The sequence below is a fragment of the Notolepis coatsorum genome (genome assembly GCF_963971535.1).
Source record: "Notolepis coatsorum genome assembly, chromosome: 3".
NCBI lineage: Eukaryota > Metazoa > Chordata > Actinopteri > Aulopiformes > Paralepididae > Notolepis > Notolepis coatsorum.
The window spans coordinates 61,864,487-61,885,625 of record NC_140167.1 but is presented as its reverse complement, the minus strand read 5'-3'; the positions used below and the strand labels follow the sequence as shown (position 1 = coordinate 61,885,625).

At 44.5% G+C, this 21,139-nt stretch overlaps 1 protein-coding gene across 1 annotated transcript in view; it reads right to left on the bottom strand.

Moving 5' to 3' along the window:
- Positions 1-21,104, bottom strand: part of mfsd12b (major facilitator superfamily domain containing 12b) — a gene marked incomplete at both ends in the record, with an annotated part of 45,190 nt that extends 24,086 nt beyond the window's left edge. Inside the window, 7 exons of the mRNA XM_084311223.1 lie at positions 1,990-2,163; positions 3,049-3,141; positions 10,854-10,946; positions 13,756-13,965; positions 14,961-15,081; positions 17,757-17,967; positions 20,828-21,104. Coding sequence (XP_084167349.1) covers positions 1,990-2,163; positions 3,049-3,141; positions 10,854-10,946; positions 13,756-13,965; positions 14,961-15,081; positions 17,757-17,967; positions 20,828-21,104 — 1,179 coding nt within the window. The remainder of the gene's footprint in view (positions 1-1,989; positions 2,164-3,048; positions 3,142-10,853; positions 10,947-13,755; positions 13,966-14,960; positions 15,082-17,756; positions 17,968-20,827) is intronic.
- Between the last annotated feature and the right edge of the window lie 35 nt (positions 21,105-21,139).

Genomic DNA, 21,139 nt, shown 5'->3' with positions numbered 1-21,139 from the left:
CCGTGGGCAGCGCCAAGCAAGCCACAGCGCCGTTGTCCCAGCTGAAACGTATAAAAGGGAACCGGTGTTGAAAAACCATTGTGCCCCCCCGAGAACATTTTATGCCCCCCCACTAATTTGTTTCTGCAGCCTGGTCTGCTACACCGTTACAATGATATATAAAATATCATATTATATTATATACCCATTCAATATGCACATGACAGAAAATATTATATGCCATATAATATGTTCTGTCATGTGCATATTGATTGGGTATTACTAATACTATTAATATTAATACTAGCAGAGAGTAGGTAAAATTTTGGCTGGTAGCTCTCGGCTAGGTGGTAAATTAAAAAGTAGATCTTGGTTCAAAAAAGGTTGGACACCCCTGTCTTATATTATAGCTATGGGTCTAATAACACCGTCATTTGTCAGTGATTTGCTTCTGGTCAACATGCAAAAAACTGATTGTTTTTTCATCCGTACATTTCCGTTTTATACCGTTTTGAATATGAGTATAGTTTGGGTGATTCTTAGTAATCCCAGGAAAAGACACGATAATAGCCCTTTAGTGAAATCCACTTATCACGTTGTAATTTTTCGCCTGAATCTTCCTTTTTTTTTTCCATCTACTTTTTCTCCTCCTTTTTTCTGTATTTTTCTCCCATCCCAATTTTTGTCGTTATGCCAATTCCCCCCTCCCCTTCTTGGTCGTTGCACGCATTTGCCCCCCACATGCCGGTCTAGGGAGGGTTGATAGATACGATCACATGTCCCCTCCGATACATGCGGAGTCAGCCAGCCGCTTCTTTCCACCTGACAGCGAGGACTCTCACTGGGGGAGCGTAATGTGTGGGAGGCTCACACTACTTCCCCCAGGTCCTTCCCTCGCTGAGCAGGCGCCCCGACCGACCTGTAGGAGTCGCTGTTTACAACGACCAGGATACACACCCCGCTGGCTTCCCACCCGCTAACACTGCCAATTGGTTAGTATGGCCGACCGACCAAGCCGGAGGTACCGCTTACAGTTGGATTCGATACCAGTGTCTCTGCGGTGGTAGGCAGGCGCTTAGTCCGCTGCGCTACCCAGCCGCCCTATTATCGAATCTTCCTGAAATCAACGCTAGATTATCGTTATTATCCTTCCTCATGCACCCATGAAATGGGGCTTGTAGCGGGGCGCTCGCCCCCCCCCCCCCCACCGCCACCAACGGTAAACAGCACAACACAGTCCACACAGCCAGCTTCGATCGCGGGAGAAAGAAATATCAGATCAACGCAAGATTTTATATATAGTGTTCTTACCTTGTCTCTGATGTAATGCAAAAGAAAGAATCCAATTATCTGATCGCCATTCCAAATACTGCTCCCGGAGGTCCGTCCCACGTTGTCCGGCATTGCATATGAAGGGGGGAGCAGCCTCGTAGATGTATCGTTGTAAACGCTCGTCCTGCCGGAGTATTTAAACCCCGCCCGCACGGCTCAGATCGGCCCAGAAAAGAAAATACATAGTTTCTAATTGAGTGCAATACCGGCTGGAAGGCGTAGGCGGTGGTATTTGCCCTTTGCGAGCTCAGACCCATTCCCAATGATAACATCAGGCTGGATGGATGAAAAATTTATGGATATAGCTAATAAAAGAAATAACGATTAAAACCCAAGTTTTCTCGTGATCTACGCTCAACGGTTGGAGAGTTAACCCGACTTTTCTCGTGATTGGCGCTGAAGGAGTTAAAGGAACACGCCAACATTACTGTAAGTGAAATGTGCTTATCATCTTTTTCAGAGACAGACAAGAAGATAGATACCAATTATGTGGCATATCGTTGCATGTCGTTGTGTCGTTGCATGCCGAATAAAGACCTCTCTCTAAAGAGGTCCTGCATTATTATTAACTTTCTGTGCGTTCAGTAGAAAATTATCAGGCTGCAAGCTAGCCTAGCTTAGCACAAATGAATGGAAGCGGATACGGATCAGCTCCTCGACCCCGTCTCCCTGGCGTACCGTCTGCTCTCCTATCAGTTTGGCAGTCATGGACAGAGACATGACCAGGATGGTGGCAGAACCAGCCCCCAGCAGCACCGCTGCTCCGTACACCCTCCCTGCTGCCATGCCCTCGTCCACAAACACCCAGGAGGCGAAGCCCAGTGACAGCAGCAGACCCAGGAAATAGGTCATCTGAGGAGGAGAAAACAGTGTCAGAGGCTCGGACTCCGAGCCATACTTCCCACTTGCCAATGATTAGGGGTGGAAGGGGAAAAAATCTATACAGCATAGTATGGCGATATTTTGCATGTGGTTATTATATCGTATATATTTTGCGTGCGGTTATTATATCGTATATATTTTGCGTATGGTATATATTTTTATTGCAGATGTTGACAACGTTTTCCACTGGGGACATAATTTGCAGTTGAAAAAAGGTAATACATCGCAATCAATAACGCAATATTCAGGTATTGTATGGTATACTATGAATATAGATATTTATAACTATATAGAAACTTATTATAGTGTGAATTTCACCCCCCCCTATCCCCACTAAATTCCAACCGGCCCTTTTGCTTTTATGTCATGCTCAGGTTTGAACAGGCTGGAAAGAAATCCCAACCTGAGCATTATGACATAAGAGCAAAATGGCCGCCGTGTGAATATGGTCAATGAAGCTGGTTTTAAAAATGAAACAGGAAACTATAAAAGAAGAAAGGGTCATCACCTCACTGTGTAGCTCGTGAACGCACATTGGTGCCAAGTGTGGAAACTTTCTATTGGCCCAACATGGCCCAGTTCAGCCATGTCCTCATTTATGACCAGGTTATGCAATTTGTTGCATTGTTAACCAGCTAACGTTTGATATATCGGTTGATGTATATTTCCTCAGATAACTTGTATATTTAGAATTTTAATATAGGCTTCAATAGAACTGACAACAAAGTCTGACACCAAGCAGAGCGTTAGAGCGCTGGTGTTCGGACGTGATGACCCTTCCTTCTTTTATAGTTTCCTTGGAAATGGGATGTGTAAATGGAAACATGTGAGGTGCAGAAGAGGGAGGAGCCTCACTGTGATGCCTAGCAGCTTGCTGATTGGCTTCATGACCAGAGAACACACAAAACCACTGACGTACATCACCAGCGGAATGATGGCAATGTAGTTCTGAGGAGGAAAGTGGAGGAAACAAACGTAAGTAAGTTCATTAGATTTCCTCTTCTTACCGATGATGTTGCTGATCAGTAGAGTCCTTTCTCAGCACAGTCCATGCTGTTCTTCATACTGGATAACCGCAGATGTGGCAAGTTATCCACAAACCTAATGTAAAGTAATGGGGCCAGGCTGTATAAGCCCTGAAATAAATGCTGAAACCTACTCCTGCTACCTACTCTTACTCCTGCTACCTACTCCTGCTACCTACTCCTGCTACCTACTCTTACTCCTGCTTACTCCTGCTACCTACTCCTACTACCTACTCCTGCTACCTACTCCTGCTACCTACTCTTACTCCTGCTTACTCCTACTACCTACTCCTGCTACCTACTACCTACTCCTGCTACTCCTACTACCTACTCCTGCTACTCCTACTACCTACTACTGCTACTCCTACTACCTACTCCTGCTACCTACTCTTACTCCTGCTTACTCCTGCTACCTACTCCGAGTCCTGCTACCTACTACCTACTCCTGCTACCTACTACCTACTCCTACTACCTACTCCTACTACCTACTCCTGCTACCTACTCCTACTACCTACTCCTGCTACCTACTCCTGCTACCTACTCCTGCTACCTACTCCTACTACCTACTCCTGCTACCTACTCCTACTCCTGCTACCTACTCCTACTCCTGCTACCTACTCCTGCTTACTCCTACTACCTACTCCTGCTACCTACTCCTGCTTACTCCTACTACCTACTCCTGCTACCTACTCCTGCTACCTACTCCTGCTACCTACTCCTGCTACCTACTCCTGCTACCTACTACCTACTCCTGCTTACTCCTACTACCTACTCCTGCTACTTACTCGTGCTTACTCCTGCTACCTACTCCTACTCCTGCTACCTACTACCTACTCCTACTACCTACTCCTGCTACCTACTCCTGCTACCTACTACCTACTCCTGCTACCTACTCCTGCTACCTACTCCTGCTACCTACTACCTACTCCTGCTACCTACTCCTGCTACCTACTACCTACTCCTGCTACCTACTCCTACTCCTACTACCTACTCCCTACTACCTACTCCTACTCCTGCTACCTACTCCTACTACCTACTCCTGCTACCTACTCCTGCTACCTACTACCTACTCCTGCTACCTACTCCTACTCCTACTACCTACTCCCTACTACCTACTCCTGCTACCTACTACCTACTCCTGCTACCTACTACCTACTACCTACTCCTGCTACCTACTTCCTACTCCTGCTACCTACTTCCTACTCCTGCTACCTACTACCTACTACCTACTTCCTACTCCTGCTACCTACTTCCTACTCCTACTCCTGTTACATACTCCTACTCCTACTACATACTCCTACTCCTACTCCCTACTCCTGCTACCTACTCCTGCTACCTACTCCTACTCCTGCTACCTACTCCTATTCCTGCTACCTACTCCTACTCCTACTACCTACTCCTAATCCCTACTCCTATTCCTGCTGATTGATTGATTGAAAAGTTTATTAACAGATTGCAGAATGGGTACAGTACAGTACAGCTCAATACATACAATTGTTAAGGGGATGCAGACCAGAGAAAGACTTTCGTCTTGTTTACATCAGGGTCCCCCATTTTCAATTCATCATAACATATATGACATACACAACATACAGATAGACAGTACTGCAGCTACATCTCTACATTTATGACATACCAGATTTGCAAATACAGTACTGTTTGTGATACAAAAAGTGTCCAGAAAAAGAGTGTATATACATTTGACGTAGAAACTGTACATTGTAGGAGGTTGGGTAGGTGGGGTGGGGTTGGGTGGGTGGGTGGGGGGTCTGTACATTGGAGGTGGGGGGGGGGGGGGGGGTTGGGTAGGGGGGGGGACACTGTACACTGTACATTGGAATACTGACAAAGCCATACTTGGTCATTTACTCTACAACTGGGTTAGGACATTTGTAGGGGCCAGTTTCGAATTGCAGTCTCCCGTAGGTGTTTTTTTAGAGTGTTTTTGAAGGTGGGTAGTGATTCACATTCCTTTACAGCTTTGGGTAGGGCATTCCACATTGATGGGGCATAATTGCGAAACGTGTTTAGTCCCTTGTTTGAGCCGAATCTGGGTTTAACATGATTTGTGGAGCTCCCTCTGGTGTTGTGATTGTGGTATTCACTGACCTTTGGGAAGTATTTTGACATGTACATGGGTACCTTGGTCGTGTAGTGTATCTTGTAGACCAGGCCCATTGCAAGTTGCTGTACTCTGTCGTCTATTCTAAGCCATCCTAGGTTGTCAAAGTGGGCAGGGGTGAGGTGGGTTCTAGGAGTCAGGTCAAGCAGTAGTCTGACCAGTTTGTTTTGAGATGTTTGTAATTTGCTTTTTAGTGCCTTTGAGGTGCTTTGGTACCATGAGGTGCAAGCATAGTCGTAGTACCCTTGAATGAGTGCTCCTGCCAGAGTCTTCAGGGTATTCTTGTTTACCAGAGAGGAGATCCGGTACAAGAATCGAGTTCGTTGGTTGACTTTTTTTTTTATTACATTGGATGTCATTTTGTCACGGGAAAGATTAGCCTCTAGGATGGAACCCAGGTAGGTAATTTAATCTTTCCTTGTGACAATATTGTCACCCACTGTAACTGAGAAGCCGTCGGTCTTGCTGAGTTTGTTATTTGAACCGAAGAGAATGGACTCTGTTTTGCCCATGTGTAATGATAGTTTGTTGTCTGCGAGCCATAATGCAGATTTTGCCTAGTTCCGAGCTGAGGGCTTTTCCAACCTGTAACTTGTTCTTGTCAGAGACCAGCAGGGCTGAGTCGTCCGCAAACAGGAACAAGTTGCAGTCACACGCTGACGACATGTCATTTGCATAAATTAGGAATAGTAGTGGTCCTAGTATGCTTCCTTGTGGAACACCACAGCTCACTGTGAGGGGGGGGGGGGGGGGATAGGGTACCGTTTACCTCCACCATCTGTTCTCTCCCCTCCAGGTAGGATTGTGCAAGCCAGGGGCTTTTGAATACGCAGTCACTTATAGCTCCGTAGTACTAGCCAGGTTAATTTGGACCACCAAGCACTGCTTAAAAGCTTGCAGTGGGTCCGAAATATATCAGATATAAATTTCAAAGGTACCCAGCGTTCAATTAGGGTTTCACACACCCGCGGCGGGGTTTGAAAGCTCGGCGTTGCTAATAAACATTTTAAATAATTTTTATAAAACGAGTGTACTCACAGAGCGAGCCTTGGCAAAATGGCTTCTTCTTCTTCTACTGCTTTTGTGACATGCCTGGTGCGTCCAGCAATCACTGCGCTCCCTATCGGTCCCTACTCCTGCTACCTACTCCTACTACCTACTCCTACTACCTACTCCTGCTACTCCTGCTACCTACTCCTACTACCTACTCCTGCTACTCCTGCTACCTACTCCTACTACCTACTCCTGCTACCTACTCCTACTACCTACTCCTGCTACTCCTGCTACCTACTCCTACTACCTACTCCTGCTACCTACTCCTACTACCTACTCCTGCTACCTACTCTTACTACCTACTCATACTACCTACTCCTGCTACCTACTCCTACTACCTACTCCTGCTACTCCTGCTACCTACTCCTGCTACCTACTCCTACTACCTACTCCTACTACCTACTCCTGCTACCTACTCTTACTACCTACTCATACTCCTGCAGACGCAGTGCTCAAAAATCTAACTAATTCTGCTGCTTGTCTGCTGCTTGTCTGCTGTTTGTTGCTGCTTGTGTGCCACTTAAGCCTAGCATTCAGGTTTTTTTTCTTCCCGGGGCTGGTGGCTGGGTGAACAAATGGGGGGTACATAACTTAAGTGCTTCCCCAGGGAGGGGGTCGGGGGCTACTGCCCTCAGACCCCCAAGATTATTTGTATATGGGCAGTCTGACTTGGGGTACTGACCATATATTAGTGTTGCAATGCATGATAAGTAAACAGTGAAAAAGCTAAGAAATCCGATGGGGCTGGGACATTTGGGACGAATACAAATTTAAGATGAAAATCTCGCCAGCCTGTGGGAGGAAGTGGAGGTGTGAAATCTGGCACCGTCCAGAACAATAGGAGTCACACAATCAGTTTGGAGTGCAGTGGTGGAGGAGTGGTAGAGGCGCAGGAGAGGTTTGAGTTTTGAGCGCTGTATCTGTACCTACTCCTACTCCTGCTACCTACTCCTACTCCTGCTACCTACTCCTGCTACCTACTCCTGCTACATACTCCTGCTACATACTCCTACTCCTGCTACATACTCCTACTCCATACTCCTACTCCATACTCCTACTACAGTACCTACTCCTGCTCCCTACTACCTACTCCTGCTACATACTCCTACTCCTGCTCCCTACTACCTACTCCTGCTACATACTCCTACTCCTGCTACATACTCCTACTCCTACTCCATACTCCTACTCCTACTACAGTACCTACTCCTGCTACATACTCCTGCTACATACTCCTACTCCCTACTCCTACTACAGTACCTACTTCTACTCCTGCTACCTACTCCTACTATAGTACCTACTTCTACTCCTGCTACCTACTCCTGCTACATACTCCTACCCCTGCTACCTACTCCTGCTACATACTCCTGCTACATACTCCTGCTACATACTCCTACTCCTGCTACCTATTCCTATTCCTGCACTCAAAGTAAACCTGGCCAACTTTCCGCTGTCAACTAAAAAACACCTCTTCAAACTATCTGAAATATCTATCTGAAATAATAAGTAGCTACTATTCTTAGGGGGCTTTCTCACTAACCATTCAGGGTTGAATCACAGCCCGATCGCACCCAAATAGGGTGTGATCGTCCTACTGAGAACGCCCCGGGGACGCTGATTCGCTCCAAACCTGGACTGCTGGAATAGGTGGTTCTGGATGCGCTCCAGTGGGAGCGGGGGGCGTGGTAGCTTACTGTAATGCTTTCATGCTTGCTTGAATTTTGGGCAGATAAAAACATACAGCAACAACTGGACAATACCCACAAAAACGATATTTATGGGCAATTTGGCGAGTTCAGGCCTCAACCAAACAACCATGTTGAGCCTCACGGCTCAGTGCATGAAGCCATGTTACAAGCCCAAGACTTCCCGGCTCGCATTAGGCCTGGCAATTTTTTTGCCATTGCTATGTCTACTATACATTGGTTTCTTGTTCGAATGCATTTATTTCTATAGACCAGTGGTGCCCAACCAGTCGGCCGTGATCGACCGGTAGATCAATGACATGCAATATAATTGACGCGAGCAATGTTAGCTGCTAACTAGTAATAAATAGGCTAAGCTAACTAGCGTTAGCTTAGCGTTAGCGTTAACCCTGGAAAACGCTCAAAGCGGACTCCACGACACCACTTCCATTCGTGAGAAAAGGGGGTGGGTTATATTGACAAGGCTTGACAACAGAGGTTCAAATATAACTTCATATTTATTGGTTATTTGTTTCTTTATATCAGCATCCAGTTTCCACCACTGTGTGTTAAAACTCTTCCTGTGTTGACGTTCGAGCGTGACATCATCGCCTACGGCAAGCTTACACGCTCAAAACGCAAACCATAAACAAAACCTGGAGCGCACCAAGACTGCAGTGTGTACACAAACCAGAGGGGGGAGAGGGAGGGGGGGAGTTCGCACCCAAGGACGGAGCGAGGACGGAGCGGAGCTGATTCGACCCCGAATGGCAGTGAGAAAGCCCCCTTATACTGCTACCCATCATGCTAATATGTCTAAACTACTATGCACTCAAAGTGTAACACTCAAGCTCAATACTATTTGACGAACAACAACTGTAAGTCGCTTTGGATAAAAGTGTCAGCTAAATGACTAAATTGTAAATTGTAAGTAGGACTTGTATTTGCACTATTTAAGGTGTCCCTCCTCACCCACCAGTGTCTTCACGGAAGTCCCCCCCCCCCCCCCCCCCACCTTAAGGAACTCCTCACCCCCCAATCCTCCACCCGCACCCTCTGCTCTGGCACAGCCAACCTCCTCCAGTAACCCAGGACCAAGCTCTGCACCGTGGGAGATCGGGCCTGCTGCTCGGCTGCTCCCAGGCTGTGGAATGGTCTCCCTGACCACCTGAGAGCTCCACCGTCTGTGGGCATTTTTAAACTAGGCCTAAAACCCTCCTTTTTAATAGAGCCTTTAGTTAACTCCACTTTGTCTTTGTTTTGTGTATTGGGAAATGCCCTAGCCATGCCTATTTTATCTGTTGCTTTTTTTGTCAACTTCTTTTTTTACTTTGCTTTGTTTTGAACCTGTATCACTCTGAGAAATGTAGAGCGCACTACAAATAAAATGTATTATTATTATTGTACAGACCGGTGCGTGGCCCCATTACTATACATTGGTTTTGTGCTTAACTAGTCGGAGCTGCAGGTATCCTGTATGAAGAACAGCATGGACTGTGCTGAGAGGAGACTCTACCAATCAACAACATCATTGCTAAATAGGTAATAGGGCTAGGGGTCAGAAATGTTGAAAAAAACATTTAATTAAAAAGGTAAGTAAATAAATGACAATACTTCAGTGCATGCACATGCAAACCAGGATTGGGAGTCAATTGACTTTCAATTCAATCAATTCAAAATGTAAACGGTAAATACTTTGCTAATGATACATTATGTGAATACATTCATTTGTCCTTAATTATTTGTTAATAGGGGTTATACAGTAGGACAGCCTTCCCATAGCAAACGTTTTTCTATATTTGAATTTTGAAGGAAATACACTTCTTGAATTGATTGCATTGGAAAGTCAATTGACCTTAAAAGGGGAATGCCACCTAAATAATTCATTCTAATGTTATTCCCATGGCCAGTGAAAGTTCAATCAATATTTGTGAACATGAGCTACTCTCTACGAGGCCAGAAACCAGATAAGTAAGTCTGGAGCTGCTCCAGACAATGAATGGGAAACTGACTTTGTGGACCAACAGAATGATTGTTTGAGTTTTTATACCCAAATGAGCTTTATTCTATAGTAGTGTAATCAGTTCTGAAACAGAAAATGTACCTGTATATACCATTACCTACCGTAAGATACATTCAGTGTCATCTAGTTTTTAGATTTGATAGTTTATGTTCACAAATATTTCTGGACCATCATAGACCAGAGGAATTACATGAATGAGTTCTTGAATTGGGCGTAATTCCCCTCTAGTCTAACACAGTGTGGCCTTACCTTGGGTAATAGCAGTGAGTTGGTGAGGTAGACAGATGTTCCTTACCTTGGGTAATAGCAGTGAGTTGGTGAGGTAGACAGATGTTCCTTACCTTGGGTAATAGCAGTGAGTTGGTGAGGTAGACAGATGTTCCTTACCTTGGGTAATAGCAGTGAGTTGGTGAGGTAGACAGATGTTCCTTACCTTGGGTAATAGCAGTGAGTTGGTGAGGTAGACAGATGTTCCTTACCTTGGGTAATAGCAGTGAGTTGGTGAGGTAGACAGATGTTCCTTACCTTGGGTAATAGCAGTGAGTTGGTGAGGTAGACAGATGTTCCTTACCTTGGGTAATAGCAGTGAGTTGGTGAGGTAGACAGATGTTCCTTACCTTGGGTAATAGCAGTGAGTTGGTGAGGTAGACAGATGTTCCTTACCTTGGGTAATAGCAGTGAGTTGGTGAGGTAGACAGATGTTCCTTACCTTGGGTAATAGCAGTGAGTTGGTGAGGTAGACAGATGTTCCTTACCTTGGGTAATAGCAGTGAGTTGGTGAGGTAGACAGATATGTAAGTCTGGGACATGTTGACTATCAGCCTGGTGCACATGTACAGAAAAGACACCTGGAATAAAAAGGAACGAAAATTAAAGGGGCACTTCGCAAAAAAACTCAGTTGAAGTGAAAAAAAAACTGTTTTTCTGTCGGGGATGTTGAATCCTTGTGTTGTGTTTGTTGAATTAAGGGACTCTGTGTGGGGATGTTAGTGACTGCCTAACTGTACATATGACTGTTTACACCTGTAACAGGTTACCTATGCATATATATCCGTCTCCACCGGAGGGCGCTCGAGGCGTATCTACCTGAGTATCCTACCATAGAGGTAACTATATAAGAGGTCGCCCCACCCATTTTCTCTCTCTCCACAACGGCTCCAAAAGAGAGCAGAGCTCTGTACATCTGCTGCTTATATGTGAATAAAGAAATCAAGCCAGTTCGGGCACAATAGAGAATCTATGCCTCTGGACCACATTATTGATGCCCCAGAAGCGAGTTCTGTTAACAGTGTTAATTACAGCTCAATGAAATGATAAGGTAGCAGTCCCTATAAGACAAGGTATTGATATTTTATTTTTTTATTCATGGAGCTGTAATTCACGCAACACAAGAATTCAATGTCCCCAACAACATCACTGGTGACCATATTTAACCCTTGTGCCTCCTTAGCAACTATTTCCTGTGTGTGTGTGTGTGTGTGTGTGTGTGTACAACGGTGGCTGTGTTGATGATTACGTCATGAAATTGGGTCCATTTGCTTATTTTCCATATATTTACAGAATTTGAAAAGATTCAATTTTGAAACCCATTAGGTTTCAAGCCATTAGGGGGTTAGGGTTAGGGTTACCCAGACAGAAAGGTAGAAGGAGAAGGTAAAATCTCATCCCTGTCCCAGTCCCCTAACCTAACCCCAACCCTAACCCTAACACAAACAGGAATATAAGGGGTTACAATTCGGAAATCTTTGGAATCTTTGATAGATATGTTGAGTTAGGTTCATAGTGGTATTCATAAAAAAAGAATTGGAACGAAATATTACAAATTATGTTTTTTATGACCTTGAACGTGATGCAATCTTTTCATGCACTGACGTGCCAACTCTGTCAGTTACCTAACAAGGCACAAGGGTTAAACAAATTTACTCAATAACTGTCTAACTAAATTAATCCGTGAAAAATTTGTGTGAGATTATGTGCAAAAGAAAATCAGCATTATTTTTTGGTGAAGTGCCCTCATCTGTCGGCGTCACGCTCATGGCCGCCTAGTTATAGTTGAAAGTGGGGGTGCAAGATTTTTTTTTATTTGATTTTTTTTTTTACTTTTTTTTTTTTTCTTTAACCACCCCTTGCAAAAAAATCTGCCGTGGAGGGGGTCGTGCCGGACCCCCTCCACGGCAGATTTTTTACATTTAATGAACACCTGTATGTGCAATTTCCTGCAATATAGAGCCTTCAATCTTGACCAAAATAAAGCTGCTCTTTTCACTATAAAACTCAGTTTATATTGCAGTATGATAGCTATAATAATAATAACTTCACTGCGAGGGCTCTTTTAGCTAACGCTAGCTAGGCACGTATGATAGCCAATTACTATTATAATAATAATAATAACTTTCCCATCCTCCCAAAGCCCCTCCGGCCCCGTTCTCATCCGCAGCGGCAGTACCAACAACAACAACAACAACAACAACTAATTGACGCTATCAATAGCCCCAGTGAGCGCGGCGGCTGAATGAATGAATGAATGAAAACTTTATTTAACAGATTGCAGAATGGGTACAATACAGTACGGCTCAATACACACAATTGTTAAGGGGATGCAGACCAGAGAAAGACGTTTGTCTTGTTTACATCAGGGTCCATACTAGCCCCTTTCGTGACTGTGCTCAGCACCGAGTGAATCCACAGTCACTTGCTCCTCAATGGGAAACCAACCTAGATTTACCATGAAGGACTGGTTCTGGCATTACAAAAGGTGCTCACAGTTGCACGAGGGGTTCGCACAGAGATACGGGATGGTTTGAAAGCTCGGCGTTGCTAATAAATATTTTTAATATTTTTTTATAAACTGCTCAAAGCGGCATTATTTCCGCCGTTGGGTGATCACAGCGCCTGCGCACCATCCCGTATCTCTGGATTCACTCGGTGCAGCGCCGAGGCTCACCATACGATAAATATTCAGTTTCAATCTGTTTGCGCATTTAGTATACAGTCACAGTGTTCGACTTACGTGATGATTTGCTCCATTTTGATGTAAACGCCGAAGAATAATCCTCACAATGTTATCCAATATCCAGCCTGAATTTTTCAAGGGCTTTCGAAAAAGCCGCCTCCCCCAACATGTCGTATACGTCATGCCGACGAACCGTGGCCCGTGGGCACTGGATCAAACCATTAAAGTGGGGGGTCACACAATCTTTGGAAACTTAAAAACTTGCTATTAAGTGTCATTGCGCATTATTAATTTGATTGAAATTACGTAGTTATGGTTAGATTTATATATTGGGGGGGGGGGGGTATATCATATTTTTCATATGATCAAAAAGTGGTGGAGCAAGATCATACCCTTGCTCCCCCAAGTTCAATAGTGGGAGAGCAGCTGCTCCGCGTGCTCTTAAGGCCAGGCGCCTATGGTCACGCTGTGTTATTGTCTATCAACCAACACATCGGTTGAAAGCTAAAATGACGGGTTATAAGACCAAACAGCCAACGAGCATCAGTTGAGTGGTACTATATGGAGCTAGTATGAGGAGCAGCGTGGATTGTGCTTAGAAAGGACTCTACCAATCAACATCATCATTGGTAAGCAAGAAATAACACTGGGGTTCCAAAAATCACAACTATCCCTTTAATATTTCAAGCTGAGATAGGATTCACCTGGTAGAAAGAGGGCTCCTTCAGCCAGTGCTTCCATTGGAGGACAGGCTGAGAGGGAGGGACCTGGGAGACCTGAGAGGTGGGAGAGATCAGAGGCTCCTCAGCCCTCTCCCCTGAGGCCTGCTCACTGGACAGGGTCCTCTCCGGTGTACCTATATGGAATACCAGGGTGAACAAGGCCCCGATACCCAGCACAATAAGGGCCAGGTTCTACGGAGAGAGAGAGAGAGAGAGAAGCAATGTTTAGACTTTGTGACAGTATATAACTCAAGCAAGAAGCTCCTCTATGCAGGGTGGCCCACCGTCACTAGGCCAAACACAGCTGGAACGCTTTTCACTGTCCGTATACTGTATCTGCTGCATAACACTATCTAACACAATCATTCTGTTAATCTCAGTTGCAACATGTACATTTATAGATTATATTAGTCATGAAGTCTACATTTTTGTCCTCTTAGACCTACGCGCAGTGTTTGACCAGATTGACCATGATATCTTAATAAATCTCGAAAATGTGTTGGTCTTTCTGACTATGTATTAAACTGGTTCAGAACATATATATCAAGGAGAAAATATTACGTCAGGTTTGGAGATCATGCTTCTGAGAAACATGACATCTACTTTGGAGTTCCACAAAGGAGCTGCCTTGGTCCACTATTATTCTCACTATACATGCTGGACATCATTAGAAAACACAATGTATGTTTCCATAGCTACGCGGATGACACACAATTGTACATCTCTGCTGAACCAAATGATCCTACAGCGACTAACTCAATTTCTGCCCGTCTCTTAACAATAAACAAATGGATGACCAACATCTTAAAATTAAATGAGGACAAAACTGAAATCCTACTAGTCTGCCCTATAACCAAAAGAGAAATGCTGCTGAGCAATATGGGACATGCGCCCTTCTTGTATGAAAAATAACATTTATTATTCTGCACAGTATTTCTGTACATACTCTAAATATTCCTGTACACACACATATATACAGTATATATACAGTATATATATATATATATATATATATATATATATATATATATATATATATATATATATATATATATATATAATTATGTGCTTTCACTTCATATCATTCTATTATTATTATTTTTTTTATCGTTTTTGTTGCTTCCCTCAGCCAATTCCTTGGGACAGTTTTGAATCTTACGTTAGAAAGCCTTCTCTGCGGTTCTTACCCTAAACACAGGGATGTCCCGCGGCCCCAGGCTGTCTGAGGTAGAAGGGTCGGACTGGAAGCGAAACAGCAGCCATGCCACGCCGTACACAGTGATATTGGCCACCACTGTGAACGCATACCTGAATAAACAGTCCTTTATGGTCAGTTCACACAAGGCAACTGAAGTGTGTCTTTAAATGTAGGCCTCCTAGCTACACACACACACACACACGCCCCTCTACTACACACATGAATTTCCTCAGAGAGGTCAGCGCGCAGCACACTAATACAAGGAGGAGTGCTGTACGTTAGGATCCACTTGGTCAGCTGAGTGGTGTTATTGTTATTGCCGTCTCCTGGACGACGGTGACAAAGTGTGTTTTCCAGTCCCGCACTATCGCAGATATGATCATTATTGCTTCTTTCTATTATTGCAGCAGTTTTATACCAAACATGACGATATCAGCCAGTGCACTGTGTTAGAGTGACTGTGTGAGCTCTCCACTTCACACTGCCAGGGAAACGATCACCAGATAACAGATTACGGTGAAAGGTGAATTGTCTGTGATTTTTTTCTCTTGTTCGTTGAAGCATTCCGAGCTTCAAGTTACTGGTATATTGGGTGTTCATTGTTGTGGTCCCTCGGATAACATAACAGCCCACGAACGGAGTCTGACACTGGAACAAGCTGAGGGCAGCCAATAGCATAATTTACTGTCACGTCCCCTCAATCTCAGGTTACTGGTCTTTCATTTCTACTTCACATTATTACTGGAAATACTGATACAAACCTATGAGGAAGGGAGGGAGAGATGGATGGAGGTGGGGAGGAACGAGAGAGGGAGGGAGAGTGAGAGAGAGGGAGGGAGAAGGAGAGGAAAGTGTAGGAGGCGGAGAAGGAGAAGGTATACCAGAGATGAATAATAGGAGGATGTAGATTGTAGAGGATTCACTTTTGGGTGAACAGCACAGACCAAAAATGAGTTCCGTTCCAGAGAACAGACACTGGTCTGAAGGCCAGAATACACAGGCTACATTTCGAGGAAGATAGTGTCTTTTACAGGCATTTTGCCAACCATTGTGAAAAGCTGAAGATGCGGAAGGTATTTTACACACATTTTACTAACCATTATGATGGAATATCTTTTCATAATTTTTTTCATTATGCTTTTGTTCGTTATATACGGAGATATCCACGTTTTGTCCCAATTGCCAACCCCCAGATAGGATGTCTCTACGCCTGTACCTCACAGCCTGCTAAATACCTGTCTCTACACCTGTACCTTACAGCCTGCTAAACACCACTGTCTCTACACATGTACCTCACAGCCTGCTAAACACCACTGTCTCTACACCTGTACCTCACAGCCTGCTAAACAGCTGTCTCTACACCTGTACCTCACAGCCTGCTAAACACCCGTCTCTACGCCTGTACCTCACAGCCTGCTAAACAGCTCTGTCTCTATGCCTGTACCTTACAGCCTGCTAAACACCTGTCTCTACACCTGTACCTCACAGCCTGCTAAACACCTCTGTCTCTATGCCTGTACCTTACAGCCTGCTAAACACCTGTCTCTACACCTGTACCTCACAGCCTGCTAAACACCTGTCTCTACGCCTGTACCTCACAGCCTGCTAAACACCTGTCTCTACACCTGTACCTTACAACCTGCTAAACACCTGTCTCTACACCTGTACCTCACAGCCTGCTAAACACCTGTCTCTATGCCTGTACCTCACAGCCTGCTAAACACCTCTGTCTCTACGCCTGTACCTCACAGCCTGCTAAACACCTCTGTCTCTACACCTGTACCTTACAGCCTGCTAAACCTCCGTCTCTACACCTGTACCTCACAGCCTGCTAAACTGCTAAAGCCTGCTCAAGAGAGCCAAAATATGTACCAAATCTGGACATCTGCGACCAAATCTGCGACCATCTGCCAAAATCCGCCACTGCCTCTCCCCCCCTGCTGCTGAATCCCTCATACACGCCTTCATCTCCTCCCGCCTGGACTATTGTAACTCCCTCCTCACTGGCATCACCTCCCGCTGCCTCCATAAACTGCAGATGGTCCAGAATTCAGCCGCCCGCCTCCTCACTAACACCCGGTCCCGTGAACACATCACTCCTGTCCTCCACTCTCTCCACTGGCTCCCGATCAAGGAACGCATCAACTTCAAAACACACTCCTCACCTTCAAAGCCCTCCATAGCCTGGCCCCCCCCTACCTGACTGACCTCCTTCTCCCCTACCGCCCCACCCGTTCCCTCCGGTCCTCTTCCACTCTTTCCCTCACTGTCCCGTCATCCAAACTTAAATGTTTTGGTGACCGGGCATTTTCACGAGCTGCACCCCGACTCTGGAACTCCCTCCCTGAGACCATCAGAGACTCTCCCTCACTCTCCACTTTCAAATCCAGACTCAAAACCTACCTGTTCTCCCTAGCATTCAACCTTCCTTACCCATAACCACCCTCATCCAACCTACCACCCCCTTTTCCCCTACCCTACGTTCTCTCCTCTCCTGCCCCCCCCACCCCCCTCAGTTTCCCTTACTCACTTCCCGACTGTCTCCCCTACTGACTATTTGTTATCCGTTACTCGTGGTTTTATGTTCTTGTGTATTCATATTGTTCTCCGTTTCCCTGTGGTTCTGTTTTCTTTGTTTTTTTGCCTATTGTCAGCGACTTTGGTTCATTGAAAAGCGCTATACAAAATAAATGAATTATTATTATTATTAAATAAAAAAATGTAATTAGTTTGAAAGTAAATGCGGCTATACGTTTGAATTGGGAGAGTTGACTCGTGACCTCACCTGTAGGCAGTGAGCTCCACCTTGGCATTCTCGCTGGACACCAGCTCTGGGATGAGGGAGAGGTGGGAGATCTGGGTGGCCGCCCAGCCGAACTGGAAGATGATGATGAAGGGGGAGAAATAGGTGACCATGGCCCACTGGGGCGTGTTGGCATCACAGGCCAGACACGGGTTGAAGATGAAGGGGAAGGAGACGAGCACACAGACCGCTCCTGGAGAGAAGAGGAGGGAAGCAGAATGGGTTTGACTGAGGTGTGGATGTGATTGCTGCCCCAGGCTGCAGGGCAGAGACAGCTGCTTTCTGGTTATGAGAATAGGGCCAGTAGTGGAAGAATTACCCAAATGCTTTACTAAAGTAAAAGCAGAAATACCCAGATATTATAGTACTCTGGTAAAAGTATTATTTTTTCCTCCTCCGCTTAAAGTTCACCAAAAGTTGTCGATATGAAATGTACTTGAGTATCAAAAGTATCAGCATTGGGGTTAAAAAAGTTTGTCGTTTTGTTTAATTGATTTGCATGCTAAATTAACTATGCGATCTGCCAGCATTATACATGAGGATAAATGTAGTGGAGGGACATTTTGCTTTGAAAGGTATGGTAAAAGTACAGTCCCCTCAAATAGAAATACTCAAGTAAAGTAGAAATAACCTGAACCTGTACTTAAATACATAAGTTACTCGAGTACAAATAGGGGAGAGCAGGTACCCTTGTGGCAGGGGGACAGTGCCTTATACAGTAGGTGCAATTTATGATTATTCTTTAGCCCAGAACTAGGTGTCGCAACCGACCCTACCGACTGTGGAGGTGGAATTTGGGGGAAATTCACTCCTTGTCCATTTAACTAAATTGTGCCCGTCATGTTCGGTTTAGGCTTTAAAAACGTGATAAATTGTTAGCAGACACCTGTATCTGTTCAGGGATCTAATTATTTTCATTACTGTTCCAAGTGGTCTGGGAGTAATGGAAGGTTATTTTGTGTCGATAGAAAAGTGGCCCAGGCATATACCCGCTCTCCCCTACGTTACTTTGCACCCTGAGTATGGACCGGTGAGGGGTCGTTTCATGTTTGCACATTAACAAGAGAGGTGAAGTTAAGTATTCTATCAAGTCCATTGATGCAGGCATTTAGCCGGAGCTGCAATCTAGAATGTTTGTTCAGGACTGGGAACATTTTTGTTGAAACTGCTCGGAATCAACAGTCAGCAACACATAGTCAGAGTCTGAATACTTTTACCAACGGATTTCCAGTTCCGCGTTCGTGTTCTGCGCTCTGATTGGCCACTGACGTTTCTGGTCGCGCCAATCGTGTGACGGCAAGTTCTGCCACCGGTTAAGCTTAGGCACTCTTTCGAAGTTGGTTAAGGTTAGAGTTTGTCTTAGAGCAGGGCGATAGAACACCAGCCCTGATTCCAAACTCTAACCTTAACCAACTTCGAAAGTCGTCTAAGCTTAACCAGTGATAAACTAGGCGTTAGGTAGTTTGCTGCTGTTCGAGGCGGAAATGGGCGCATCACTGGGCGCACATGTCACATGACCAGAAACGTCAGTGGCCAATCAGATCGCACCAGAAACGTCAGTGGCCAATCAGATCGCAGAACTGGAAATCGGTTGGTAAAAGAATAGACGCGGGCCAATGAGGTTAGGTTAAAGGGGTACTTCACCAAAAAACAATGTAAATTTATTTAGCATATAATCTCATACAAAAAAAACATTTTGTGCACATTAAGTTAGTTAGTTATTGAGTGAATCAATGTAATATGGCCAGTGAAGTCGTTGAATGCTTGTGACAATTACAGCGTATAGAAATAATAAGGTAGCAGTCCCTATAGAAAAGGTATTGCTATTTTTCCATCTACATCATTCCATGGTGCTGTAATTAACACAATGAGTCAATGTCCCAGATGACATCACTGGTGAGTGACCATTTAAACTAATTTACTCTATTGACAATACAACGAATTGAATGCGAGCAAAACGGTTTCGTTTTTGGATGTGAGATTATGTCCAAAATAAGTGAGGGTCGTTTTTTGAAGTGCCCCTTTAAGTTAAGTTAGGGTGCACACACGGTAGTGTATAGATCAGTGGCGTCATTTCAGTAAAAGGCAAGGTATGGCGAGGAGGGGGGGGTTGGGGGGTAGGTGAAGGGGTGGATTTTTTTGTCAAATCAGTTGTGCAATAGTCACTTTTGGTGAGTTGTTTCTATACAATTCAGTTATATGACATTTAGGTATGACACAGGACTACACAAGCATTTTTAGTATAGAAATGTGTCAACAGACTAAAGCAGGGAACCACAATATTTTGCATACGAATTATGCAGATTGTAATATCATAACTGTCTATTACTTTTCTTGCAATTGAGCCAATTTTCCTTAGGTACGGTTTTGAGGTGTGTGTTCAACAGAATGTAGTATCAAAAACACATTCACAAAAAGTATGGGTTACTGAATGCTGAACTGCACTATTATAATCACTAAGCCAGACCTTACCCGTTACCTGGGACCCTGATGGAAACAAGACGAAAGTCTTTCTCTGGTCTGCATCCTCTTAACAATTGTATGTATTGAGCTGTACTGTACTGTACCCATTCTGCAATCTGTTAATAAACTTTTCAATCAATCAATCAATCAATCCCTGTATCACTTGTCTCTGCTGCCCTTTGATAAAAAAAAACGTCCCTACTGTATGTCCATTTTCCTTTTTTTTGGGGCATATTTCAGTTAGTCACAGTAAAAGTCACCTAGTAAAAGTGAGATAATTGACAATATCAAAACATGCTAGGGCTGTACCGAATAGTTCGAAGCTTCGTTCATAATGTTGACATTAGAATTATAAATCAACATAAAAAATTGTAAAAAAAATAAAAATAAAAATATTTTTTTTTTTTTACATTTTTATTTGTTATTTGCCAAGGTACCTTGCCATACCAAATGGACGCCCCTGGTATAGATACCAAGCTTTAGTTTTTTTAAGGAATCCCAATGTTTGAGTTGGCCCTCAAATGTAACTCATACTAAGACCAAGAAGGTCAAGTTAAGGTAATGCCTCATTTACTGTTTTCAACACTTACCCAATAAATGCCAGGTTTTTCTCTTGCCATACCCCGAGAAGCACGGCGTTCTGTCAGACTCGTATCCCACGAGAGCCGTGCAGATCCCGTCCGCTACTTGGCCAATGAGCAGCAACAAGCCTGCCTGGGTGCTCTGGAGCCCCAGCACAGAGTGGTAGTAAACCAGTAAGTAGGTAAACCACAGAGAGGCGCAGAGATCATTCAGAAAGTGCCCAACTGCGTAACATATCCGCCGGGACACTGGCAAAGACCGGTCGGTAGACACAGATTGCTCCATGATTGATTGATTTCACGTGATAAAAGTTCCTTTAT